The sequence below is a fragment of the Vulpes lagopus genome, chromosome 12, assembly GCF_018345385.1.
Source record: "Vulpes lagopus strain Blue_001 chromosome 12, ASM1834538v1, whole genome shotgun sequence".
Taxonomy (NCBI): domain Eukaryota; kingdom Metazoa; phylum Chordata; class Mammalia; order Carnivora; family Canidae; genus Vulpes; species Vulpes lagopus.
In genome coordinates this window covers 18033266-18058829 of record NC_054835.1, presented here as the reverse complement: position 1 = coordinate 18058829, position 25564 = coordinate 18033266, and the positions used below count along the sequence as shown (strand labels likewise).

At 39.5% G+C, this 25564-nt stretch overlaps 1 protein-coding gene across 1 annotated transcript in view; it reads right to left on the bottom strand.

Annotated features, from left to right (window-relative positions):
- NUFIP2 (nuclear FMR1 interacting protein 2) overlaps positions 1 to 8509 on the bottom strand; it is a 30409-nt gene extending 21900 nt beyond the window's left edge. The window contains exons 1-2 of the mRNA XM_041724576.1: positions 8000 to 8509; positions 860 to 2581 (exon numbers count right to left, since the gene is read on the bottom strand). Coding sequence (XP_041580510.1) covers positions 860 to 2581; positions 8000 to 8288 — 2011 coding nt within the window. The 5' untranslated portion in view covers positions 8289 to 8509. The remainder of the gene's footprint in view (positions 1 to 859; positions 2582 to 7999) is intronic.
- Positions 8510 to 25564: the final 17055 nt, after the last annotated feature.

Below are 25564 nucleotides of genomic sequence, written 5' to 3'. Positions count from 1 at the left end.
AGACACAAAGGGCTGCCTGGATGGCTCAGTGGGTTAATCTCAGGGTCCTGGGACTGAGCCCCATGTCAGATTCCCGGCTCAGCAGGGAGTCTGCCTGTGTCCCTCTCCCTCTGCCCCTCTCCATACTCACTCTCTCTGAAATAAACATTAAAAAAAAAAAAAAAAAAGAAGACGACACAAATAAACCATACTCTAAAGTTATGAGCATGGAACTTGAAAGATATGATTCCTTTTTTAACATAGGCTTTGGGGCTATGAAAAGTACAGACCCCAAGAGCCTGGTTCCTACATTGCTAATTGAGCCTGCCACTGCAATTGTCAAAATTATTTTCCAGTTACCACTTAGCACGCATTATTCCTTCTTAGAAGAGAAGAAATAGTTTGACACTCCATCTTTCTGGACTCCTCCTCAAAAAACACTGCTCCTACTCATTTTATACAAATTAGAACTATCAAGTGAGCTCACTAATAAAGAAGTACATGATATAAAAAGCAAAGAGGGAAAATCTGTTCAAAGAAAAATTTTAAAAAGAACTCATGAGAAAATATGTCATCCCTTTGGGCACCACCCCATCCCTCTTCATTCTTTGAACCAGGTATAAGAAGTCAAGTATACTTTTGTGTTTGTGTGAATATATATATATAAACATTTTGAAGTTGAAAGTGAACATTCCTTCTAAATAGTACTATTTCCAAAGACCCTGAATTAATTTATCTACTGCTTATCCACTGTTCTCAACTTAGTTCCCAAATTCTTAAAGAATCTCATAAAAACTTCCAAAATTTACCCTTAATACACCAGCTAATAAATGCTTATTAAATTTATGTAAGAATCTTTATATAAAAACAAATGAATTACCTTTAGTGTGATATACAATAGCAGCCCTCAGGTCAAAAGAACCCCAGCTATCATTTCTTTCTAGGCCTCTCTGGTATCTCTGTTCTTTGGCGGAGCCTAACAAAGTGTTCGTAGGAGACACCAGAGGATTTTGATTTTCTATCTCGTAGTCCTTTGAGAGAAACACTAAAGCACCTTGACTACTGGTGTCTGCTTTTTGCAGGTCACCTATATGACTGGGTTCCAAGGATAAGGCTCCACTCTCACTAGTAGTCCCAGATTTTAGAATGCTACTCAGAACTTGAGGACTAGTCCGTTTTTCCAGCTCATAAGCCTTGGGAAACACAGGATGCTCAGTTCCTGAGGGGATTATTTCAGCACCCTGTGAAACCAAAGTGGCAGGATATTCCCCTTGAAATGTCACCTCCATCACTTTATGATCTGATGACTTCCCAAGAACAGTCTCAGGGCCAGCACTGGGCTCATTTATAAATGATAAACCCCACTGATTCTGGAAGATATCCCCCAGATTTTGCTGATCTGTCTGAGAGGGTAGATCCACTTGTGCTGTGCTCAATAGCACAGTTTGCATATTTGAAGGATAGACAAAAAGGCTAGATTTAATTTGTTCAACAGCTGCTGAAGTCAGACTCATGTCCTGGAGAACTGAATCAGTCCCAGAAGAGACGGGTGTTAGAGTATTAGCAGCAGTAGTTAGCAGTGGCTGACCCCCTGGAGAATATACACTTGCATCAGTCCCTGCTAAAACAGGCCCATTAGAAAAGTTGGCCGAAGTAACAGATTTCAGCGCTGACATAGGGACCTGGGATAACCGACTTGAAGATTGGGTCTGGGTTTCCCCAGTAGACGAAGAAGATGAAGATGAAGATGGTGACACAGAGGAATTCTGTACAGTTTTGTTGAGGTTTTCCTTAACTTTGCTTGCATAACTTATTTTAGGAACTATTTTAGCACTGCTATTGTCCACTGGAAAAACTGGAGGTGGTTTAAATAGGGTCCACGAGTCCTCTTTGGAGGTAACAGCGGAAGCATGCTTTCCTTTGGGCCGATCATCAAACTTTTTGCTGTTCACACCAGGTTTAATATCAGAGCTTTTCCGTAGCATATCCCCCACAGCAGGTTTTCCTCGATTTGTTCCTCCAGGCCCAGTTTCATACTTCCAAATGGGCTTTGAACCATCTACTCGATTTCCCTTTTGTTCACTGTAGTCAGGCTTGAAAGTTTCAAGTCCCTGTTTTAAGTTTGGGACACTGGTCTCTTGTTGCATTATTTTGTCCTGCACTAAATTAAGGTTTTCACAACCCTTGGCACTATTGCGCCTAGCTTTCCTTTTTTTAGGAGTGGTATATCCGCTCTCAGATCCACTACCATCATTATCTGCTCCTTTGCCCATATAACCATTAGTAATATAGCCAGAATTATTTGTTACAACACCATTTGGAATTGCTACAGTATCGGTCTTGTCTACAGACTGGTTCTCTCCAGATTTATTTTCATAAGACTTCCCATTCTTTTTGTCCATACTGTTTTTCTGAATGAAATTCCTGGTTTTAATTCCTGCTTTCCCAAAGGTGCTGGCCTTTACAGTCTGCTTCAAATTAGTGTCTACAATTTGTTGGTTGCCATTGAGCACCCTGGAAATAGGGTTGGTAGCTTCATCAGAACCCAGGCTCTTTAAAGATATTTCTCTTTCTCCAGGATTACCATTCAGTTCACCATAGCCTAGAGAGAGGGGGGAAAAAAAGGCTTTTTTACAATATATAAATTACAGTAATACCTAACATTCAAAGAGACTATGCTATGAGCATATTAACTTGACTATGTTATTTCACAACTACAAGAAAACACTTGTGAATCCCATATTACTGATTAGAAGTCTACCAAGCAAGAAACTGAAACAAGCTGGTTTCAAACCAAAGTCTGAGGTCACAAAAAACTAATGCCATTAATTAATAAATTAATATATATAATAAATAAATTAATAAAAAATTAATGCCATTATACCTCTCATTTAACAAATCAACTTCCCCATTGTTCTCACAAAGCTGTTATAAAATTTCCTTTACAATTAACAGCAGGGCTACCCTCTGGGTAAAAATCAAATTATGCCAGTATGTTAATTTTATGTATTACAGGGAAGTTAAAGAATCCCTTTCTAGGGGTGCCTGGGTGGTTCAGTTGGTTAAGTGTCTGCCTTTGACTCAGGCTCTGATCTCAGGGTCCTGGGATGGAGTCCCACATCAGACTCTTTGCTCAGTGGGGAGTCTACCCTCTACCACACCCCCACGCACTCTCAAATAAATAAAATCCTTAAAAAAAATTTTTTTAATCCCTTTCTATGAAACCATGAATGGCTGGTAGTCACCATAAGCAGTTTCTTTCTACTGCATTCCGCTAAACAAAAATCAAATACTTGTGAGCTTTTTCCTACAGTAGTCTTAAATTTATTGACATTTCCCAGACATTAGATCATTCTGTCAATGTATGAAACCAAAACACCTATATACCAATGTTTCTAACTCTTTTAAGATATATTTTCTTCATTTTACATCTGGGTAAGCAGACTAGAGAAATTAATTTGCCCAAGTCACAAAGTAGAGAACTGGAAATCTGAACTCCAGGCTGCCTATAACATGGTTTCCTATCACTACATTAATACTGCATCACTTGTGGTGCAAAACTACTAACAAAACTACAGTGAAAGGTGCCTAATTTTAAAAAGTGTCATGGTGTTCAAGCTTTTTTTTTTTTTTTTAAAGATTTTATTTATTTATTCATGAGAGACACAGAAAGAGAGAAGGCAGAGAGACACAGGCAGAGTTGGAGAAGCAGGCTCCATGCAGGGAGCCTGATGGGGGACAGGATCCTGGGGCCTCCAGGATCACGCCCTGGGCTGAAGGCAGGCGCTAAACTGCTGAGCCACCCAGGGATCCCCCAGTGTTCAAGTTTAAGACCTTCAACTACCATGAAGTTTATTACTATACGTTATTCAATTAGGCTAACAACAGCTTTTCTTATTTCCTTACCAGTAAAATAATGGTATTAGTTACCTGTCTTTCTGTGAAATGTTCCCCAAAGCATTTTGAGGTCAAATCATTAGAAACAGATACATAACAGGATACACACACATTCATTTAAGGCAGCTTTTCAGGGGGCTGGGGAGGGATGTCCAATAAGAATACCAAGTAATCTGCCTTTGTCACTTTCATCCTTGCAGGCCTTCCGCCTATGAAGACTAAAAGGAATGTGAGGTGTATATTCTTGTTTTGAAATTTTGTTGTAATTCTCAACACAGCAAATATCAATAAATATAACCACAGTAAAAGCTCTTTGTGCATTCTAAAGCATAAAGGATCCAAGATTTTTTTTAAGTTTCAGAACCAGGGATGCCTGGGTGGCTAAGTGGTTGAGCATCTGCCTTCAGCTCAGGGCTTGATCCTGAGGTCCTAGGATGGAGTCCCACATCAGGCTCCCTGCAAGAAGCCTGCTTCTCCCTCTGCCTATGTCTCAGCCTCTCTTCTCTGTCATGAATAAATAATTAAAAAAAAAAAAAAAGTTTGAGAACCATGGTTTTAAAAGGATTTTATGTGATCTAGAGCATAATCTGGGAAGATGAACAACAGGATTTACTCTTATTTTAAGACACTCATTCTATATCAGAGAAAAAGGACACTAAGAATGAAGAAATAAAGGCAAGGCATTTTCTTCTATTGTACTTTCAGAAAATAACTCAAGACTATAATCATTCCTAAGATTGAGTGGCACAAAAGTTGTACCATAAAAACTATTTTGCTAAAGCCCCTAATTTATGTAGTTGTATTTTAAATTTTTTGGCTGCTGAAAGAGGTTTTTTCTGACAGCTATTCAAATCAAACTTTTGGTGGAAAAATTCTAGCTATGAAACTACTAAAAGATCGCTGCTTAGGATGTTTTCTGAAAGGTTTTTCTTTCTTCAGAAAAGCAACTAGTTCCTAAAATGAAGCTATCAATGTTTTTAACAGATGCAAGTTTTACCTGTGTACATCTCTAGACTAAGAAGAAAAAAACTACATATACCACTTAACAACCTAATATGCTAAACAAAGGTTTGGACTCTTGGGCCCACTAGCCATAACTTTCTCAAAGATAAGAAAGCAATCTTAGAAAGGGAAAACAAACAAACAAACAAACAAACCCCACCCCAATGTCCAAACTAACTTGGACCAAAGCTAAGACTTTTAAGTGAACCAGAATAATTTTTCCTAAAATTACTATTATTTAGTGGCTCCAATATCAGAAATCACCAATTTAATAACAGCTCAAAAGCCACTATACTTACATTCCCATGTTTTAATAACAATTAGGCTAACAACAGCTCATTCTAACTATTTAAAATTTTTTCCATAGCAACTTTGCTGGAATGCAAAGTGTACCAGGGACATTTTCTTTTTAAAACTTAGGTATTTAAGAAAAATGCAAATACCACAGAATTACTGAAAGAAATCAAAGGGCTCCTTGTACTTTTATTATTTAGGTTTGCTGTGCTAAAGCATCTAACCCTACTTCAAAAGGACTCTGCAAAACTTCAGTACGGATAAATCTAGCTTTTGGAATAGAAACCGAAATTACTGAACACATCTGACCCTCTCTAGTGCCCTCTTCTGGAAAAAGAAACAGGTTCCTCTTTATAGGTTTATGGGTAATGGGTCATAAAAGCCGACTTCAACATATGAGATATATTTAAAAAGTCCTAAGTTTTCTTAGTAAATTAGTATTTTACATGTTGAAGCAACAGTACTGCGACCAGGCTACACGTGGAAAACTATTCATCCCAAATTGTTTACATTCTCACAAATTGCTAAACCCAGGTTCCCCTCTTTATCCTCTTCCAGGATAGATCTATTAATTTAAAGAATACCACCTTGAATGGTTCAGGGGCTGTTTCTATCTGTAGAGGAGATTCCTGCAGGGGTATAATACCTGACCAATGTTTCAAAATTTTCCAATGTGAACAGTAATACTGCTTTATATTCCACACAACCATAAGAAAGCAAGATTCTCTTTCCTCTAAGTTGAAAAAGACCTAACGTTAAAACATTTAATGTTGTATACTTTCTAATAGTTTCAAACTGTTTCAAATCTGTTATGATTAAATACTCAATACATTTACATTTTCACTTCTACTGCACACGTGATGTCCCTACCCACCCCAGAAGTGGAAAATCTGGCATTCCAATTTGTCTTCAAGTTACATTAAATCTTCAATAGAATAGGAATTTTTCTCCAGCTCTCAGTAACTGCCTGTATCACATTTGATTTGCTGGGTTTAACATTTTCTTATCATTCCCTTCATTTCTTAATTTACAAAGAACCTTTAATTTGTAAAAAAAACAAAAAACAAAACAAAACAAAAAACCTGCCTGATTTCAAGGTTTTTAGTTCATTTCTTCTCAAATGTCTTCTAAAATTACTTTTACTCTCAATTTAACATTTGTGAAAATCAAGAGTTTGGGGATCGTATCAATTTGAAAATAGGAAAACACCTTTCCTTTAAAAATGGAAAACAGCCTCGTCTGAGGCAAGATGGTAGTGAGCCAACCTCATGGATGAGCCACCTCGTTTCTCCCTTAAGGACAAGAAATAGGGGTCAAAAAAACTCACCCTCTACCCCATCCAATCATTTTTCTAATCCCTCTCCTCGAAATCACTACACCCAAGCCCAGAAGGTAAATGCTGGGGGACTGGAGGAAGCTAGAACAAGCTTTTTTTGTAAAAATGAGCTGCTTGAAGAGAGGGCCCAAGTGAAAGCCTGAGAGGCGGAGTCGTGAGCGAACCTGGCAGGAGACGAGGTTCCTGTGGCAGAGAAACTCGTGACCGGGGAGCCTGGTTCCCGCTGGGTACCCCACCCGGCCTTCAGGCACCGCCTTTACCCAAAATGTATCCCCCCCGCCCCCAGCCCTCCTGCCCCAAGGAGCGCCGCAGCAGTCGCCCGCGGCCTCCTCCTCCCGGCCCCACTTCGAGGCCGGCTCCCCACCCGGACCGCCCGCGCCTCCCGCCGCACCCGGGAGCGGGAAACGCGGCCGCTGGCGCGCGGGGCCCGCTGCAGGCCGCTCCCCTCGTGGCCGCTTCCCTCCCCCACCCCAACCGCCCCCGCCCCTCACCCCAGGGACCCGCCCGGGGCCGCGCGGCCGCCACCGGGTTACACAACCCGGCCGGCGACGGGGGGAGGGGCGGCCACGGCCGGGGGCGACGGCGCCCCCGCAGGGCGGGGGGGGGTAGGCGACCGCGGGTGGGGATCCTGAGCCCCCCCCCAGCTCCGCCGCGCCGAGCCCCCTCGACACCCTTCCCCCTCCGCTCCTCAGCGGGCCGGAGTCGGTGACAGGAATCGGCTTCCAACATGGCGGACAGGAAGCGGCCCCGCGAGGAGGAGAGAACATTCCAGCCGCGCCGGCTCTGGGGGGAGCGGGCCCGGGCGCCGGGCTCGGGAGGAGCCGCGAGGGTAGACTGCGGGGTCCGGTGCCCAGAAAAGGCGCGCAGAGGTAGAAATGACTCGAGAGTCGAGGGGTCCTGGCCGCCCCCCCCAGACGGGGAACCCCAAGGCCACAGGTGGGCTTGGGGTAGCGGGTGAGGGAGGATACTTCCTCAACTCTGCCCACCTACCCCCTCGCCTCGCCGCCTGCAAGAGGGTCTCGCGACACCACCCGAGTCGAGATTCGCTAGGCCTTCTAGAGATACACCCCGCGGGCTTTGGGGGGGCGGGTATGTTCACCCTAACTCGGCCACCAAATTCAGGTTCCTCTGGAGCCTCAGGAAGGTAAACGGGAAAGGAATAATGAGGCTAGATTCCCAAGGCCGACCCTGCAGGTCTCCCTCCAGCCCGGGCGGGGGCCGAGAAGGTCACACTGGCCTGGCTGGGCCTCTCCCATGCTGAGGAGAAGGAGAGGGCGCTGCAAACCCCGCGGCCAGCCCGGGCTTTGGGAGAATGGAAGGGGGCTTCCCCGGACCCGCAGGACACCGAGACACACACACACACACACACACACACACACTCTCTCTCTCTCTCTCTCCGACCGCGTCCGCGCTTTCCACATCCAGCCCCACCCCCATCTTCTCTACCCCCCACCCCCATTCCCCTTCCCCCACTCGTCCTCCCTCCCAGACCTGTTTTCTTCTTCGGCGTTTCCTGGTGCTGCTGGAGGGTGTGTTTCTGCTCATGTTTCAGCGCCTTAGGCTGGGCCTTGGGGCTGCCCTCGGCTCCATGCTGCAGGTATTGGTGAGGCTGCTGGTGATGGTGGTGGTGATGGTGGTTGTGGCTGTGGTTGTAGAAATAATAATGGTGGTGGTGGTGCGGCGGCTGCTGCTGCTGTTGCTGCTGCTGCTGGGGGTGATGGTGCGGATGGTGGTGGCTGTGATGGTGCTGAGGCTGTGGCTGGCCGGGCTTCTCCTCCATTGAAAGCGGCTGGGACTCCCTGGCTGAGGCTGCGGGCTGCGGCACCGTCAGGATCTGAGACTGCTTCTCAGGGCTCACTCAGTATATCTGAGCGCGTCTAGCCAGCGCACTGGTTAACCGAGCGATTCTGCGAGATTGGCAGCGGCGGTCCAGCAATCAGGACGCACGCTGCGCCGCAGGCCCCGCCCCTAGCCCAAATCCTCTTTCCTTCCCCTTCGCTACTGCCTCCTGGCCAACGCCACTTACCCCGTGCAACCTCACAGGGCCGGGCCTTCAACGTCAGCACTATGGCTCTCTCTTCTGTCGCTTTCTCTCCTTCACCGCGCAGTCTGCGAACAGCACTTTCTACACTCCTCGCCCGCAAGCAAACTCACGTCGAGTGTAGCAGATTCCACTGGCGATTCCACTGGCTCTGGGAGCCATCTGTTGGTTTTGCACCTCCTAGGATGTTAGCTTTTTTTTTTTTTTTAAATCCTTTTCCGGGTAATCAGAGGGGAAGCTCAGTTCCCTTAACCCTGAGAACCACTAAAGGGGCAATACAAAAAGAGGAAATAAATACATTTTTTAAGAATACAAGAGCTTCACAATCCAGTAGATCATTTTGTATTCTGGATTCATTTTGCTTTGTATTCATATGCTAATCTCTTCCTTTCCACGGAGGGATTATAGGGTTCCACAATGGGGTATCTGTGTAATTTTCTAAAAGGGCACAAAGGGTTTAAATCATTGTTTCTTTGTAGTTGGAGGCAAGGGAGAGCAGGAGGCATGAAAATCTAAACTCAACAGTGAAGTAGGTTTGTTGTTGTTTTTAACTCCAGGTGAGGTCCACTGTAGAACCAAGATAAGTTGTAGAATATGAAGAGTTTCAGGAGTGAAAGGAGAGAGGGCACTTTAAAAGTTATTAATTAAAAAAATATTGCATGTATGGAAAATATTGGATTTAAATAAATGCTCCATTGCTTTTGTAATGTTGATTTAATTTATCCTGCATTATCACATCACAACCTTATTTTTTTTAAAACCAAGGGTTAGTCAGGAACATTGTGAGTGAGAGTGTTACTCAGAAAGGAGGAGAAGCTTTTTGTTGGAGAGGGCCACAGGCCAAAGGAATACCCTTTGATAATATTTTATTTCTTGACCTAGATGGTGATTACACATGTATTTGCTTTATAATTACTTCTTAAACAGAATATGTATGTATAATACACTATTCTTAATATATGTTACATCGAGGGGGATTTTCTTAATTTAGCATAAAACATGTTTAATTTACCACTTTAAACATTTTTAAGTATACAGTTCAGTGGCAGTAGGTACATTCACAGTGTTGTGCACCCATCACCACTGTCCATCTCCAGGACTTTTTCAACATCCCAAACTGAAACTCTGTACCCATTAAACAATTCCCCCACTTTCCTCCCCCACACCCTGTTTAACCAATATTTTATTTTCTGTCTCTGTGAAATACAAATTGAACAATACAATATTTATGCTTTTGTATCTGGCTTATTTCATTTACCATATCTTTGAGGTTGATCATTTTGTAGTATGTATCAAATTTTCCTTCATTTTTATTTTATTATTTTATTACTTTATTTTAAAAAGATTTTTTATTTATATATTTGGCAGAAAGAGAGAGAGCACAAGCAAGGGGAGCAGCAGGCAAAGGGAGAGGGAGAAACAGGCTCCCCACTAATCCCAGGACCCTGAGCCACTCAGGTGCCCCCCCCTTTTAAATGCTGAATAATGTTCCATTGTATGTATATGCCACATTTTGTTTTATTCATTTGACAAGGGACATATGCATTGTTTCCTCAATGTATATTTTACAGTTTTTTTTTTAAAGGTTTTATTTATTCATGAGAGGGAGAGAGAGAGGGGTAGAGACAGAGGCAGAGGGAGAAGCAGGCTCCATGCAGTGAGCCTGATGTGGGACTTGATCCCAGGACTCCAGGATCACACCCTGGGCTGAAGGCAGGTGCTAAACTGCTGAGCCACGCAGGGATCTCCTATTTTACACTTTTTATTTTTATTTATTTATTTATTTTTAAATATTTTTAAAATTTATTTATTTATGATAGTGACAGAGAGAGAGAGGCAGAGGGAGAAGCAGGCTCCATGCACGGGGAGCCTGACGTGGGACTCGATCCTGGGTCTCCAGGATCACACTCTGGGCCAAAGGCAGGTGCCAAACCGCTGCGCCACCCAGGGATCCCCTATTTTACACTTTTAAAATGTGGCTTGAGGGACATCTGGCTGGCTCCGTCAGTGGAACATGTGACTCTATCTTGGGGTTTTGAGTTTGAGCCCCTGTTGGGTGTGAGGATTACTTAAAAATAAAATTTTAGAGGCGCCTGGGTGGCTCAGTGGGTTAAGTGATCCCCAGTTCCTGGGATAGGAGCCCTCTTGGGCTACCAACTCAGCGGGGAGTCTGCTTCTCCCTCTCCCTCTGCATGCCCCTCCTCCTACAAATGTGCTCATGTGCACTCTCTCTCTCTCAAATAAATAAATAAAATCTTTAAAAAAATTAAATCTTAAATAAATAAAATGTGGCTTGATTTCCTACAGCCGGACAATATTAAAGGAACAAAGAAGCTTCAGGGGAAAACCTGGTGCTCTGAAATAAATGAATACCAACACAAAAGCATAATTAAAAGGTAAAGCCTTTTTACAACAGCCTGTGTCACTGAATCCAGACAACCGTGACCAGATCTTGACTTGTTCTTTATAGTGAGGATTTGTGTTGCCTTATTAATTTTTTTAACGATTTTATTTATTTGTTCATTAGAGAGAGAGAGAGAGAGAGAGAGAGAGAGGCGGAGACACAGGCAGAGGGAGAAACAGGCTCCGTGCAGGAGTCTGACGTGGGACTCGATCCCGGGACTCCAGGATCACACCCTGGGCCAAAGGCAGGCACTAAACCACTGAGCCACCCAGGAATCCCCTGCCTTATTAAATTTTGAAGAAAAACCCCTTTACTGTGTGGTAGGGAGTACATTTACCCAATTTTAAGAGCTAAAACCCCAGTAATAACGTTGTGACAAATAAGTCTTTTCTACTCAATAGTATTCCACCACTTTCTCATCTATTAAAGGAGAAATAAAAGTTGTTTTTAAAAAATATTTATTTATTTATTCATGGGAGACACAGAGAGAGGCAGAGATATAGGCCTCAGAGGGAGAAGCAGGCTCCCTGCAGGAACCCCATGTGGGACTTGATCCCAGAATCCCAAGAAATAAAAGTTCATGTACAAGTTAGAAAAATGTTGATAGGAGTTTATATTCCTTTCTTGACTTAGACATTTAGTTAGAAGGCAAGAATTCCTGAGGTCTAACATCTCTTTCTCCCATTTTCTACATTATAGTTGCAGCCAAACCAAAAGCATTTACTCTGACCTTCTGACTTACGACACCTTAGCCTACCTTACTTTCTTCACATACATTTGTATGAATTTTGGGAAATTAAGCCTTGCTTTCAAGTGCTATAGTTATTATGAATGTTGCCTTAGTAGCATGTAGCAGTATAGAGAAAAACTTGTGATATAATGTAAGAAAAAAATGCAGAATATTAAGTTCTATGTACGCTAGCCTCATAACCTTGTAAAAACAGGAATATTTAAAATTCATGGAGGGATGCCTGGGCTCAGGGAATGATCCCGGGGTTCCAGGATCGTGTCCCGTATCAGGCTCTTTGCAGGGAGCCTGCTTCTCCCTCTGCCTATGTCTCTGCCTCTCTCTGTGTGGCTCTCATAAATAAATTAAATCTTTAAAGAAAAAATAATAAGTATGGAAATACAACAGTAAAATATGTACCTTTTCTAACACCTGATTTCTCTAAAAGTTTTATGCAAAATATATTTGAAATTTGCCATGTATTTGAAAACAATAATGCCATAATACCAAAGCTCTGTGAAGAGAGAATAATTGGGTATACTTATTTCAAGCATTTTTTAAAATAAAATAGCATAGCTGTACTAAGGAGTAAAACACAATAAGAAAATATAACAAGTCTGGTAAAATTATGGATCCTTTTTTTCTCCTTTTCTTTCTTTTTTTTTTTTTTTTTCTCTTTTTCTCTATTTTCCAAAGGTTCAGTTATATATGTAGCTATTACTTTCATGGTAACATTTTCAAAAATTAAAGTAATAAAAATTGAAGCTGCACAATCCTTTGAAATTCATTTTATAGCATATTTTATCTACAGTCAATGTAGGAATTTATAATGGAGCTGGGAGGTTCCTACATGTGGTAAGTTAATGTTTTAGCTATTTATATGATAGTTGCTAATATTTATTGAGCACTTACTATGTGGCAGGAACTATATCAAGTGTTTTATTTTCTTATTTTTTAAGACTTTATTCATTTATTTGACACAGAGAATGCACAAGCAGGGGGATCAACAGGGAGAGGGAGAAGCAAGTTCCCCACTGAACAAGGAGCTGGATGTTGGACTCCATTCCAGGACCCCGGGATCATGATCTGAGCCAAAGGCAGACATGCCTTAATGGACTGAGCCACCCAGCCACCCTTATCTTTATTTTCATTTCTAAGTCTTTTTTTTTTTTTTTTAAGATTTTATTTATTTATTCATGACAGACAGAGAGAGAGAGAGAGAGGCAGAGACACAGACAGAGGGAGAAGCAGACTCCATGCAGGGAGCCTGACATGGGACTCTATCCCGGGTCTTCAGGATCACATCCCAGGCTGAAGGCAGTGCTATACCACTGGGCCACTGCGGCTGCCCAATTTTCATTTCTAAGTCTTTAAGATAGATACTAAGTCCATTCAACAGATGAGGAATTTGAGGCCTGAGGAAATAAAGAAATTTGCTTATAATAAAAAGCCACCAAGTTCATAACAGGGCCTGGAGTAGATTCCAGATTGGCTGGATAGAAAGAATTTCTAACACTATCAAAATGATATACATTTCTAAAATTTTAGTAATCTTCTGAAAAATACTCAAGCTATATCATAACCACCATGAAGATAGTGTCTGATTATTAACAGAAGAAGATATACTGTGAAGCTAGTGAAGATTCAGGGCCCTTCAATACACAGCGCCTCCAAAGCGCTAGAAATGGCCTTTTGAAAGAGCTAGATATTTTTTCATACTTTGTATAATTTTTTAAAGTAATATATTTTTGTATTTTACTTCTTAATAAGGGAGGGCTCCCCAAACTGAAATTTGCCCTGTTTAACAGTCATTTGTGAATCTCAGAAGTGTTGTAACTTCAATAGGTAGTTTCAAAGGTTATAGTCATATTTTATAACAATACAAAAAAAATTTGACACTATAACTCAAGTGCAAAAAGCCAAGTAACAAATTATATATACACATTATTATTGCAAATAAAATATGAATTCAAGGACTTTGAGGGAACTTGAAAAATGAAAGCAATAATTCTTTTTATTTATTTGTTCATTCACAAATATTTATTAGGCATTTTTTATGTACCAAGCATTATGCTTTTTGCTATTTGGGTGTTGTTTATTTTGTTTCATTTTGTTTTTTAAAGTTTATTTATTTATTTATTTTTAAGTAATCTCTATACCCAATGTGGGGCTCAAACTCATGACCCCCAAGATCAAAAGCCACATGCTCCTCTGACTGAGCCAGCCAGGCACCCCTTGTTTTGTTTTTTTTAATCCATTTCTCTTACTGATTCAGTTTTGGAACTTGGTTAAATATATTTACAAGATTGTCTTAATTATCAACAAAATCACTTTTTACATACCTTTAATCTTCATTTTGTGCACTATGACAACTTAAGAGATACAGAAATATTTAACTCTCTGGACCTCAGTTTTTTCCTCTCTAAAATATGGAGAATGGGCAAAGAGGCTCTAAATTTCTTCCCACTCTAACATGTCATGATTACATATCTCTGCTCTTTCTTCCCAGATTAGCCTTTTATTTTGTTATAATAAAACTATATAACAGCAGGAAATTTGGCTGGTAAAAGTTGAGTTTTTCAACTGTAACAATTGATTATAACTTTACAGAAATTGTAATCAGAAACAATATTATGTAGTTTTATATAAATGGAAATTAGCTTTGTGATGATAGTTCCAGTTTCAAAATGAGGCAAATCACTAGTAACATCCACTATTTTATTTCAGCAGGGAAAGAATTTTATTCATGTATATTTCCTTTAGATCTTAATATTTTTGCCTAGAGACACTAACTTCAAAAACCTTTCAAAGGAATTGAACAGAGGTATGGGTAAATTAGGTTAGTCTTTTAATAACTGAATATGACACTTTTCTAAATATGAAAGTTTTTAAAAATGACATTTTGCTTTTATGAAAACCATTATGGGAAAGTTTGAGGGAGAAACTATAGCAGAGTGGTATAAAGTCAGACAGAAATGAGAAGGGATCTCTACTCTGAAACTGCTAGCTTAGTGACCTTGTTTGGACAAATTATTTAATGTCTCTAAGCTTTAGCTTACTCAGCTGAAAAATGAAAGTAATATTATTGCCTAACTCACAAGTTATAGTCAAGTTTAAACAAGATAATACAAACAAAGTTGTTGAGTATAGTGTTTATAATATTAGTAAGTGGTACCAAATATTAAATGTTAGTGATACTAAATTATTAAATATTAGATAATAAAAGTAAACCCTCAAATATATTTCATTAAAGAAACTGAGTTTCAGAGAAATCAATGAGCAAGTTAACCAAGAATAGACTGTTTTCCCAGTTTTTGAAAGGATAGGCAAATATCCCCTTTGGCTGTCTGAACAGCACCATGGCAGTAGGCAAGAAAAAGCACTTTATGAAAGGCTCAAGAAGGTTGCCAAGAAGAAAGTGGCTAATCCATTTTCTAGAAATATGGTATGATGTGAAAGCACCAGCTGTGTTCAATATAAGAAATAAAAACACTAGTCCAGAGCACTCAAGGAATGAAAATTGCATATGATGGCCTCAAGAGTGGCTTTTTTGAAGTATGCCTGGCTGATCTGCCTAATGATGAAGTTGCATTTCGAAAACCTAAGCTAATTACTGAGGATATTCAGGCCAAAAAGTGCCTAACTTCCATAGGCATGGATTTTACTAGTGACAAAATGTGCTCCATGATCAAAAATGGCAGACCATGGTTGAAGCTCATATTGATGTCAAGACTACCAATAGTTATTTTCTCTGTCTATTCTATTGTTGGTTTTACTAAAAATCTCAATAGTCAGGGGCACCTGGGTGGCTCAAGCATTTGAATCTTAATCTCAGCTCAGGTCTTGATGTCAGGTTTGTGAGTTCGAGCCCACACTGGCATGGAGCCTACTTAAAAAAAAAATTATCAATAATCAGATTTGGAAGACCTCTTCTGCTAACTACTAATAGGTCTGCCAAATCCAGGAGAAGATGGAAATCATGACCTGAGAGGTACAAACAAATGACTTGAAAGAAGTCAATATACTGCTTCCAGGCTGCATTAGGAAAGACATAGAAAAGGCTTGCCAATCTGCTTCTTCACTCTATGATGTCATTGTTTGAAAAGTAAAGATGCTGAAAACCCTGAGTTTGTACTGGGAAATCTCATGGGGCTTCATGATGAAGGTGGTAGCTCTGAAAAAATGACTTAGGATGAGACAGGTGCTGAAGTTGAACAAGTTGATAGATATGAGCCACCAATCCAAGAAGCTGTTTAAAATTCAGACTTTTAATGGTGACAAAAAGTCTTGTTAGTAATGTTAAAGAAAAAAAGATATGCAAATGTCAACTAAAAGCAATAGTGCATTCAGTCTCAATAGCAGTCCTCTGAGCAGCACATGCAGAGTTGATTTTAGTTTCTTCTCTTTTGCTTTTCTGTTTCCTCTAAAGGTACATTGAGTATTTATTCCTTTTATTTTAAAAAAGAGTATTTATTTTAAAAAGTATTTTAAAAAATAAAAAATTAAAAAATTAAAGTATCTTTTAAAAAAGTATTTTTTAAAGTATTTTTAAAAAATGAAGATTTCAACATCCAACTATCCTGTGAACATTAATACAAAAAAGAAAAAAAGATCAAGAGAATTAATCTGCCATTTTGGATTCCTTTTTGAGTCCCCAGTAGATGAAATGAATTCATGTTTGAATGAATCAATATTTAGTCGAATGTATACTCAGTTTGTTGGAGTCCATAATTAGATGCATCCAGAAGTTGTATAAAAGGTTACTCCCTGAGAATAAAACTGGTAAGACTCCACATAAACTGGATGAAATTAACCACTAATAGGGAACCTAGTCAGTGTGATTAGAATGCTTAAGAAGCTATAAGAAAAATAGTCCAGCCATGAAAACTACAATATATCAATTTTATCTTCCCCATTCTCTTTTGGTATTTTATTATTTATTTTTTTTTAATTTTTTTTATTGGAGTTAAATTTGCCAACATATAGCATAACATCCAGTCTTTTGGTATTTTAAAATTAGTATTTTAAAAGTTATATGATTGGCTTTGTGTTACTTATGTATTACTGTGTAACAATTTACCCAAAACTTAGTGCTTTAAAACAACAAACTTTTATTATCTCATCATTTCTAAGGGTGAGGAATCCAAGTGCTGCTTAGCTGGGCACCTCTGGCTCTCATGAAATTGCTGGGGGCATCTGCTTCCAAGCTTACTCATGTGGTTGTTGGTAGGATTCAGTTCCTTATGTTGGGTTGGACTGAGGACCTCAGTTCCTCACAGGCTGTTGACTGGAGGAGGCCTCTTCATAAGCAGCACACATAGTAATTGTCTTCCCTTAGATTCAATAATAGAACAAGCGGGATCACTCAAGGGGCACTTGAGTGGCTCAGTTGGTTAAGTGTTCAACTCTTGATTTTGGCTCATGTCATAATTATATGGGTCATGAGATCAAGCCCTACGTCATGTTCTCAGTTCAGCCAGGAGTCTGCTTGAGATTCTCTCCCTCTGTCCCTCCCTCTGCACATGCTCTCTCTCTTTCTCTAAAGTAAATAAATTTTTTTAAAAGGGAGCACTCAAGATGAAATCAGTCTTTTTGTAATTTAATCTTGGAAGTGACATTCCATCACTTCTGCTTCATTCTATTCTTTAGAAATGAGTTCAACCTACACACAAGGGGAGAGGATCACAGGAGAGTATGAATACTGTACTCTTATTAAAGGTCATCTCAGAGGCTGCCTACTGCAGAGATAAAAACATTCATAAGACTTACTCTACTTGTTATGATGTCATCACCTCGCTATATTTGGAATATAATTTCATATTATGTATGACTTGCCTTTATGATGAGAAAGTAGACTAATAGCATACACAAGATCCTCATTTTAAAAAATATATTATTTATTCATATGGGGAGGAGAGGGAGAAAGAGAGATAGAGAGAAAGCACAAGCAGAGGGAGAAGGAGAGGGAGAAGCAGATTTCCCACCAGGAGCCTGACGTGGGGCCTGATCCCAGGACCCCAAAATCATGACCTGAGCTGAAGGCAGACACTTAATCATCTGAGCCACCCAGACACCCCTCAAGTTCCTCATTCTTCGTTGAATTAGTACATATTCTTAAACCGTCGAATTTTGTCATTTGCCAGACTTACAAGTTTAGTTAGTGTGATTGAATGTCCCTAACACTGGTCAGTATTAAACCAAAACTTGTGACCAGGCCCAGGACCATAGTCCTGTCTTGAGATGGCCTAGATGTGCTGCCAGGAGGCCTCCTTGTACAATAGGAATGGAAATATAAAATGCCTACATAGGCCAGGCAGGTAGCTTAACTCGGGTTAAGTTACTTGGGTACAAACTTAGGAGTAAGGAACATTTCTTCCAACGTAGCATCAAATTCTATAGTTATAAGCTCTATCAAAATATATATCTATTTACCTTAGGAACTAGATAACTTAATTTCTCAGCCTAATACCTGCATTCAGCTCTACTAAAAGGTAATCTAATATATACTCTCAAAATCCTTAATCCTATCTTCACATAAGGTAACATTTACTCGTTTACCATATAAGATGCTATTCATAGGTTCCAGGGATTAGGACATAGACACTTTTTTGGAGGGGGCAAATATTCATGCCACAATGGGGGCATTGTCTGTAAAGAATTTTAAAATAATAGTAAAACTGACTAAACGTCAGTCTAATTTTTATTATTACCACATGCAGGCAATTTTAAAAGGCGAAAGATTTATACGATCTGAAGAGAAACCAGAGTATACATGCAGGCAATTTTAAACAATGTCAGTGATAAAATTCTCCCCATGAGAGGAGACTTCTCCCAATACCTCCCCTACCCTTGGTGTGCCACTATTAAATATTTCAATATGAGCTATTCAGCCTGCCTTAATTTTTCAGAACCAAATACTGACTAAAACAATTTGATGGATCATCAGTGGCTAGCCACATGCCCTAATCTAATCTTGCTGTGACTGACTCCTTATCCTCTAGGAGTCAACTTATATAAATGTCACCTACTCAAGGAACCTCTCCCTAAATATCTAGACTCAAAGTGCCACCCCCACTTATTTTTTTGTGTTTGTTTCTTTCATGCCACTTGCCACACTTTGTAGTTATTTTATTTGTAAGTTAATTTTTTTCATCTCCTTTATTAGTCTATAAGCTCCAAGTTCTGTATATCTTATTCTTTGAGTTATCCCCGGGGCCTAACACAGTGTCTGGCACATGGCAGGTGCTCAATAAATGCGTAGTGTCACTGCATTCTCCTTAGCTTGTGTACTACCAGTAAAATGCACTTACTAAACATTGAACAACTTATTCTTTCTTCATCTCATGTCCATTACAAAAAAAGAAATGGCCACTTGTCTAAGACTGGTGACATAGAGAACTATTTATCTCCATAATACAGAAACAGCTGCAGTGTCATGGATCTTAGTAGAGTTTTCTCCTGTTCCAAACTCTAATTCAGGCATGATCAGGAATGTTTTATTCTGAAAATTCAGAGTTATCTTAAGACCAAATTATAAAATAAAATATAAATAGAGCATTAACATTACAAAAGACACCTATATATTTTGTCCTGGCACCACACCAGAAATGACAAGAATCCACTCAGTACCCCAAATTTATCAAGTTCCAAAGATAAAGCATCAGTTTCCTCTTCAAACCACGTGCTCCTCTTAATCCTTCAGTATTTCTTTTAGTAGCCCAACTATACACTGGCTAGTTCTCCAGACTTAATCTTCAGCTCTCTTTTCTTCTCTCCTTACACTGTCTTCCTGAGAGATCTCACCCATCGCCAAGACTAAAATATTATCCTACCATGGTATTTCTTATGTCTGTCCTCAGTCCTCTCATCTGAGCTCCAGCCTCACAACTGCCTACTTGTTATACCTTCTTCCTTATAACACAGACACTTCACATTTATCATGTCTGAAAAGGAAACTCTAGTTTCTTCCTCCAAATCCCTTTCTTTCTGACCTTCTCCATTTGTAATGACACTGCCATTCATCAATTGCTTAATACAGAAAACTGGGAGTCTTCTTTGACTTCTCTTTTTCTCTCATCTCCCACAGTTAGTTCATTCACAAGTCCTATCAGCTCTACCTGTGACTATATTTGACTGACATTTACTTCTTTCCATCTCCACTACTCTCTAATCTAAGCTACTGTTATCTCTACTTCCATCCTTAACAAAATAGGTGGGGAACCTTAAAATATAAATCCTGTCATGGCATTTCTCTCCAAACTCGTTATGCCACTCTCTGCTCAACCATTGTGCTTATACCATCTGTTGTATTTTCCAGTTCTTTGGTCAATTCAAGAACCTTAGCACATTCTGTTCTTCTGGTGTAATGTTTTTCTTCTAGCCTTTCCCATAGGAGGTTCCTTCTCATTCTAAAACTTAATGTCAGTGTCACTTCAAAGACTCCCTTCTTACCCTATTTAAGCGGATCTCTCCTCTTCTACTTTTGTGTTTACTGTATTCCATACCTTTCCTCTATGGCATCTTATCCTAATTAAAATACTTGATTAGTCTTCCCCACTAGATGTGAAGCTACATGAGGGTGGGAACTATGTCTTGTTTACTGATGTAGCTCTAGCTCCTAGTGCAATGTCTGGTTCATGAAGCAGATAAATCAGTTGTTGAACAAATTAGGGTGCTCTATTATACTTTAGCCTATATATTACAAGTATAATTTGCACAACATTGCACAGAAGGGAGAAATTCTTATTTCTCCATTTCATGTCCATTACTTAAGAAAAAGAAGTTATTTGTCAGAAACAAAAGACATAGAGAGCCATTTATCTCCATGGTGCAGAAACAGCTGCAGTGTCATGGATCTTAGTAATAACAATATTTTTTCCCATGATTAGGAAAATTTCATACTCAATTTTTCAGGAATTTCATAAAGAAATTGCATCATAAAATACAGAAAGAATTAATAGTTTGAAAAGGTAGAACCTGGAAAGTTTTCTCTGGGGCAACAAGATATTTTCCTTAAGCTTCCAAGATAACTGTACGGATTTTTTTTTTTTTTTTTTTTTTTTTTTTTTGCACACTTTCAAATCATCTCACAAAGACAGACAACATGTGCTGCCTATGCTGGCCAGAAGTACTAAAGTTGTTTATTAAGGCATGATTCACCCACCCAGAGGCCTTCATTTTCATGAAAAGGAGAGGCAAATTAATTTCAGATAAGCCTTGCATAGGAATTTGACCTAAAAGAAAAGTGAGTCTAGGGACACTTGGATGGCTCAGCAGTTGAGCATATCTGCCTTCAGCTCAGGGTGTGATCCTGTGGTCCCGGGATCCAGTCCCGCATCGGGCTCCCCGCTGGGATACTGCTTCTCCTTCTGCCTGTTTCTGCCTCTCTCTCTCTCTCTCTCTCTCTCTCTCTGCCCCTCATGAATAAATAAATAAAATATTTAAAGAAAAAAAGAAAAAAAGGAAAGTGAGTCTACATTTACCACTCTTGGATCTTACACCACATGACAGTGTCCAAAGCAGTGTTCTTTCCCAGCTACACTTCAGAAATACTTCGCATATCTGGCCTTCCCAGAAACCAGGCCTCATTTGCTATCCCTCCAGCAGATACTCTTTGGGCTAGCCTGGAAGTGCCCAAAGCTATAGTAGCATTCAAACTATAACAAAAAATCCTCAGATTTCCTTAGTGTCTGTCTTTGAACAGTTGAAAGAACTTCCACATTTGTTTTTCTCTGGTGCTTTCCCTGTAGCACTATGACGTAAGAAGATCTGAGATTAGAAAACCTGACGTTCAAATAGTTTGTTCAAAGCTACAAGTGAAATTACCTATCACAATCAGATTCCATTCTCCTGACTTCCACATGGATTTGAGACCTTTTATGAAACATTTCGAAACCACATATAATTATGAGTTTGAGCATTTTTTTAATTGCCCTCTTAACATAGAGAAAAAATGTCATTTTGTGGGTTTTTAAATAAAATAGCTTTGTGAGGACAGGCTTCTAAACTGCCTCATTCTAAATTTACATAGGAAAGATCAAAGGAATAAACATAGAGGACAAGCCTTCCACATGCTAGAAACTTTGAGAAACTTCTAGTTAGAATAAAAAAGATTAGAAGGAAAGGCCAGTTCAAGATTCCACTTCTGTAAAATATATTATCACCTCAATAGAATTGCATGAGAATTCCCTTATTCCGGATTGAAGGCCAGGTGAGAGCAGGTGGAGAGACAGTTGAAGCATACACTCAGACCTATTTCAATCTCTAACAGAACCCATTACAATTCCTACCTAAATATTAACCAAAGCTGGACACACATAGATGTCTCCATGTTAAGATGAGCAAATGTAGAAAAATCTTAGGACTATTCAAAATGCCTCATTTAGGGTGCCTACCTGGCTCAGTCAGTAGAGCATGTGACTCTTGATCTCAGGGTCATGAGTTCAAGCCCCACATTGGGGGTACAGTTTACTTTTAAAAAAAAAGCACAAAGATGCCATAACTCAAAGTATGAGGTCACCCTGAAAACTCAGAACAAAAGTGGGTGATACATAGAGCAGACTCAGGAAATCCAATCAACGGGGATCCCTGGGTGGCGCAGTGGTTTGGCGCCTGCCTTTGGCCCAGGGCGCGATCCTGGAGACCCGGGATTGAATCCCACGTCAGGCTCCCGGTGCATGGAGCCTGCTTCTCTCTCTGCCTGTGTCTCTGCCTCTCTCTCTCTCTCTATCATGAATAAATAAATAAAATCTTTAAAAAAAAAAAAAAAAAAGGAAATCCAATCAACGTTTCTATGTGAACATTTAATTCCCTGATGATTTTTCTTCATTACTAAAAACACTGCCTAGCACAGAGTAGTTGCTCAGTAAATCTTTGTTGAATAAGTTGGCTGAATACATTAGGAATCTCAGAAGGGGGGATTGCCTGGCTGGCTTAGTTGGTGGAGCATGTAACTCTTGATCTTGGGGTCATGAGTTTGAGTCCCACAATGGGGGTAGAGATTGTATTAAAAAGATTTTTTTTAAAAAAGGAATCTCAGGGCAGCTCAGGTGGCTCAGTGGTTTAGTGCTGCCTTTAGCCCAGGGCATGATCCTGGAGTCCCGGGATCAAGTCCCACATCGGGCTCCCTACATGGAGCCTGCTTCTCCCTCTGCCTCTGTCTCTGCCTCTGTGTGTGTGTGTGTGTCTCTTGTGAATAAATAAATAAAATCTTTAAAAAATAAAATAAAAAATAAAAAATAAACAAATAAATAAATAAATAAAAATAATAAAAAAAAGGAATCTCAGAAGGGTGAAACAGGGTAGGAATAGAAGGAATAATTAAATAACTGTCCTAAGAATGATGGCAAAATGAATGAAAAGAAACCAACATCTAGACTAACCAAGGTGACATTTTTAAGTATTTCAAGAATAAAAAAAAAAGCCTTCAAGAATCCAGCCAGGGAAAAACAAAATAGATTATCTCCAAAGGAACTAAATTCAAGCTGGCCTTAGAATTCTGCAACTCTGTAGGACACAAGTCCAAGCACATCCTACAGAATTCTCAGGGTAACTGTTTATAATTTAAGAATTCTAGGGGTGCGGGCAGCCCAGGTGGCTCAGCAGTTTAGCGCTGCCTTTGGCCCAGGGCCTGATCCTGGAGACCTGGGATCGAGTCCCAGCTCCCTGCATGGAGCCTGCTTCTCCCTCTGCCTGTCTCTCTCTCTGTGTAAATAATGAATAAATAAATAAAATCTTAAAAAAAAAAAAAAAAAAAAAGAATTCTAAGGGTGCCTGGTGGCTCAGTTGGTTGAGAGTTCAACTCTTGGTTTTGGCTCGGGTTGTGATCTCAGGGTCATGGGATGGAGCTCTGCATTGGGCTTGATGGACATGGCGTCTGCTTGAGATTCTCTCTCCATCTGCCCCTCCCCCCACCAAAATAAAAAAATAAAATCTTAAAAAAAAAAATTCTACATTTAGCCAAGTTGTCAAAATTAATTGCTTGGGCTTAAAGGCTCAAAATTAAACCTTCCAAATTATCTCTTCTGAAAGAAAAAACTCCAAACACATACTGCTGAATTAGAACTCCAGAAGAAAGAAGAAAGTGTACAGGGGCACTCAGTCTGTTAAGTGTCTGCCTTCAGCTCAGGTCATGAGGGTTCAACCCATGGGCTCAAGCCCAGGGTTCTGGGATTGAGCTGCATGTTGTTGGGCTCCCTGCTCAGCAGGGAGCCTGCTTCTCTCTCTCCCCACTGTTCATGCTCTCTCCCTCTCTCTCTGAAATAAATAAATAAAATCTTTTTTAAAAAAGAAGAAAGTCATGGCATGTAAGGATTTATGCTTAAAAGATCTTTATTTGAGTGTCTAAAAGAACTCTCATAAGAGAAAATACATAATGTAAAAAATAATAATAATAAATTTCTTTTTCCAGGAAGAATAATCAAGGTGGAAAAGGCCAGGTTGCATGAACTAAAACCAAGCTGGGAAGGGTGGAGAGTGGGAGGTAAAGAATGAGAGTAAAGAATGAGGGAGGGGCATCTAGCTGTCTCAGTCAGTAGGGCATGCGACTCCTGATCTCAGAGTCATGAGTTCAAGCCCCGTGTTGGGTAGAGCTTACTTAAAAAAAAAAAAGAGGAGAAATAAAAAGTGTGCTAAATATTACATTTTGCACTGAGAAATCAAGAGCTATTATTTCATTGTGATATTGAAAAGAAGGTGTTTTTCTTTAATTTAAAGATAGGCAATTTTAGAATAAAAACAGGATATATACTTCAAAAGCATTAAGCAGGATTTAAAAAGCAAAGAATACATAGTTCATATAATAAGAGACAAGAGAAAGAAAATTATGCAGAATATGAAAAAAAAAGATTAAGAGAATAAGATGACAGAGCCTGAAACATCAGAGCATTTACCCAATTTCTGTCCTTTACCAAAGTAGTATATGATAAACAGTATCTCATTCATTCATTTATTATTTGATAATGTTATGGAATATCATAAAACTATTAAAAATAGGTTAGTAAAAGATATGAAATCTTGTAGAAAATATGATAAAAAGCAGGATCAAAATTATTTCTACAGTAACGCCAGTTTGAAGATGTATAAAATGGACAGGCAGTCCTGCAACATAATGGTTGATTATAGACTTTAGAATTGGATCTAGCAGGGATCCCTGAGTGGCTCAACGGTTGGCCCCTGCCTTCCACCCAGGGTGTGATCCTGGAGTCCTGGGATCAAGGCCCGTGTCGGGCTCCCTGCATGGGTCCTGCTTCTCCCTCTGCCTGTCTCTGCCTCTCTCTATGTCTCTCATGAATAAATAAATAAAATCTTAAAAAAAAAAAAAAAAGAATTGGACCTAGCTTTGTGTCCCAGATCTACCATTTACTAACTAATGACCTTAGGCTGACAAATTAATACTCTCATCCTCAATTTGCTCACCTGTAAAGTGAGAATGATAGTATCTTCTCAGAGAACTACTGAAAAGATTACAAGAGAATATGTATAAAAAGAAAACCAAAGTATCTACCATACTCAGTAAATGTTAACTATTATATGGGTATGTTATATATAGAAAGAGACAGAAACTATATATTATAAGATTATATATATATGTACATATATCATGTATATATATACACAACACATTATATAATGTGTATATATGTTATGTATGTTATATATAATAGGGTGTTTGTGCTTGCACACACATACACATAGAAATAGATCCAAGAAAAACTATACCAAAGTGTTAACAATGGTTATCTCTAGGTGGTAGAATTTTGAGTGTTTTTTGTTTGTTTATACTTTTTGTTTCTTCTTCCTGCTTTTCTGCATTTTCCAAAATTTCTACAGAAAATATGCTTGCTTTTGTAATTAGAAAAAAGTTACTAATTATAATTAAAATAT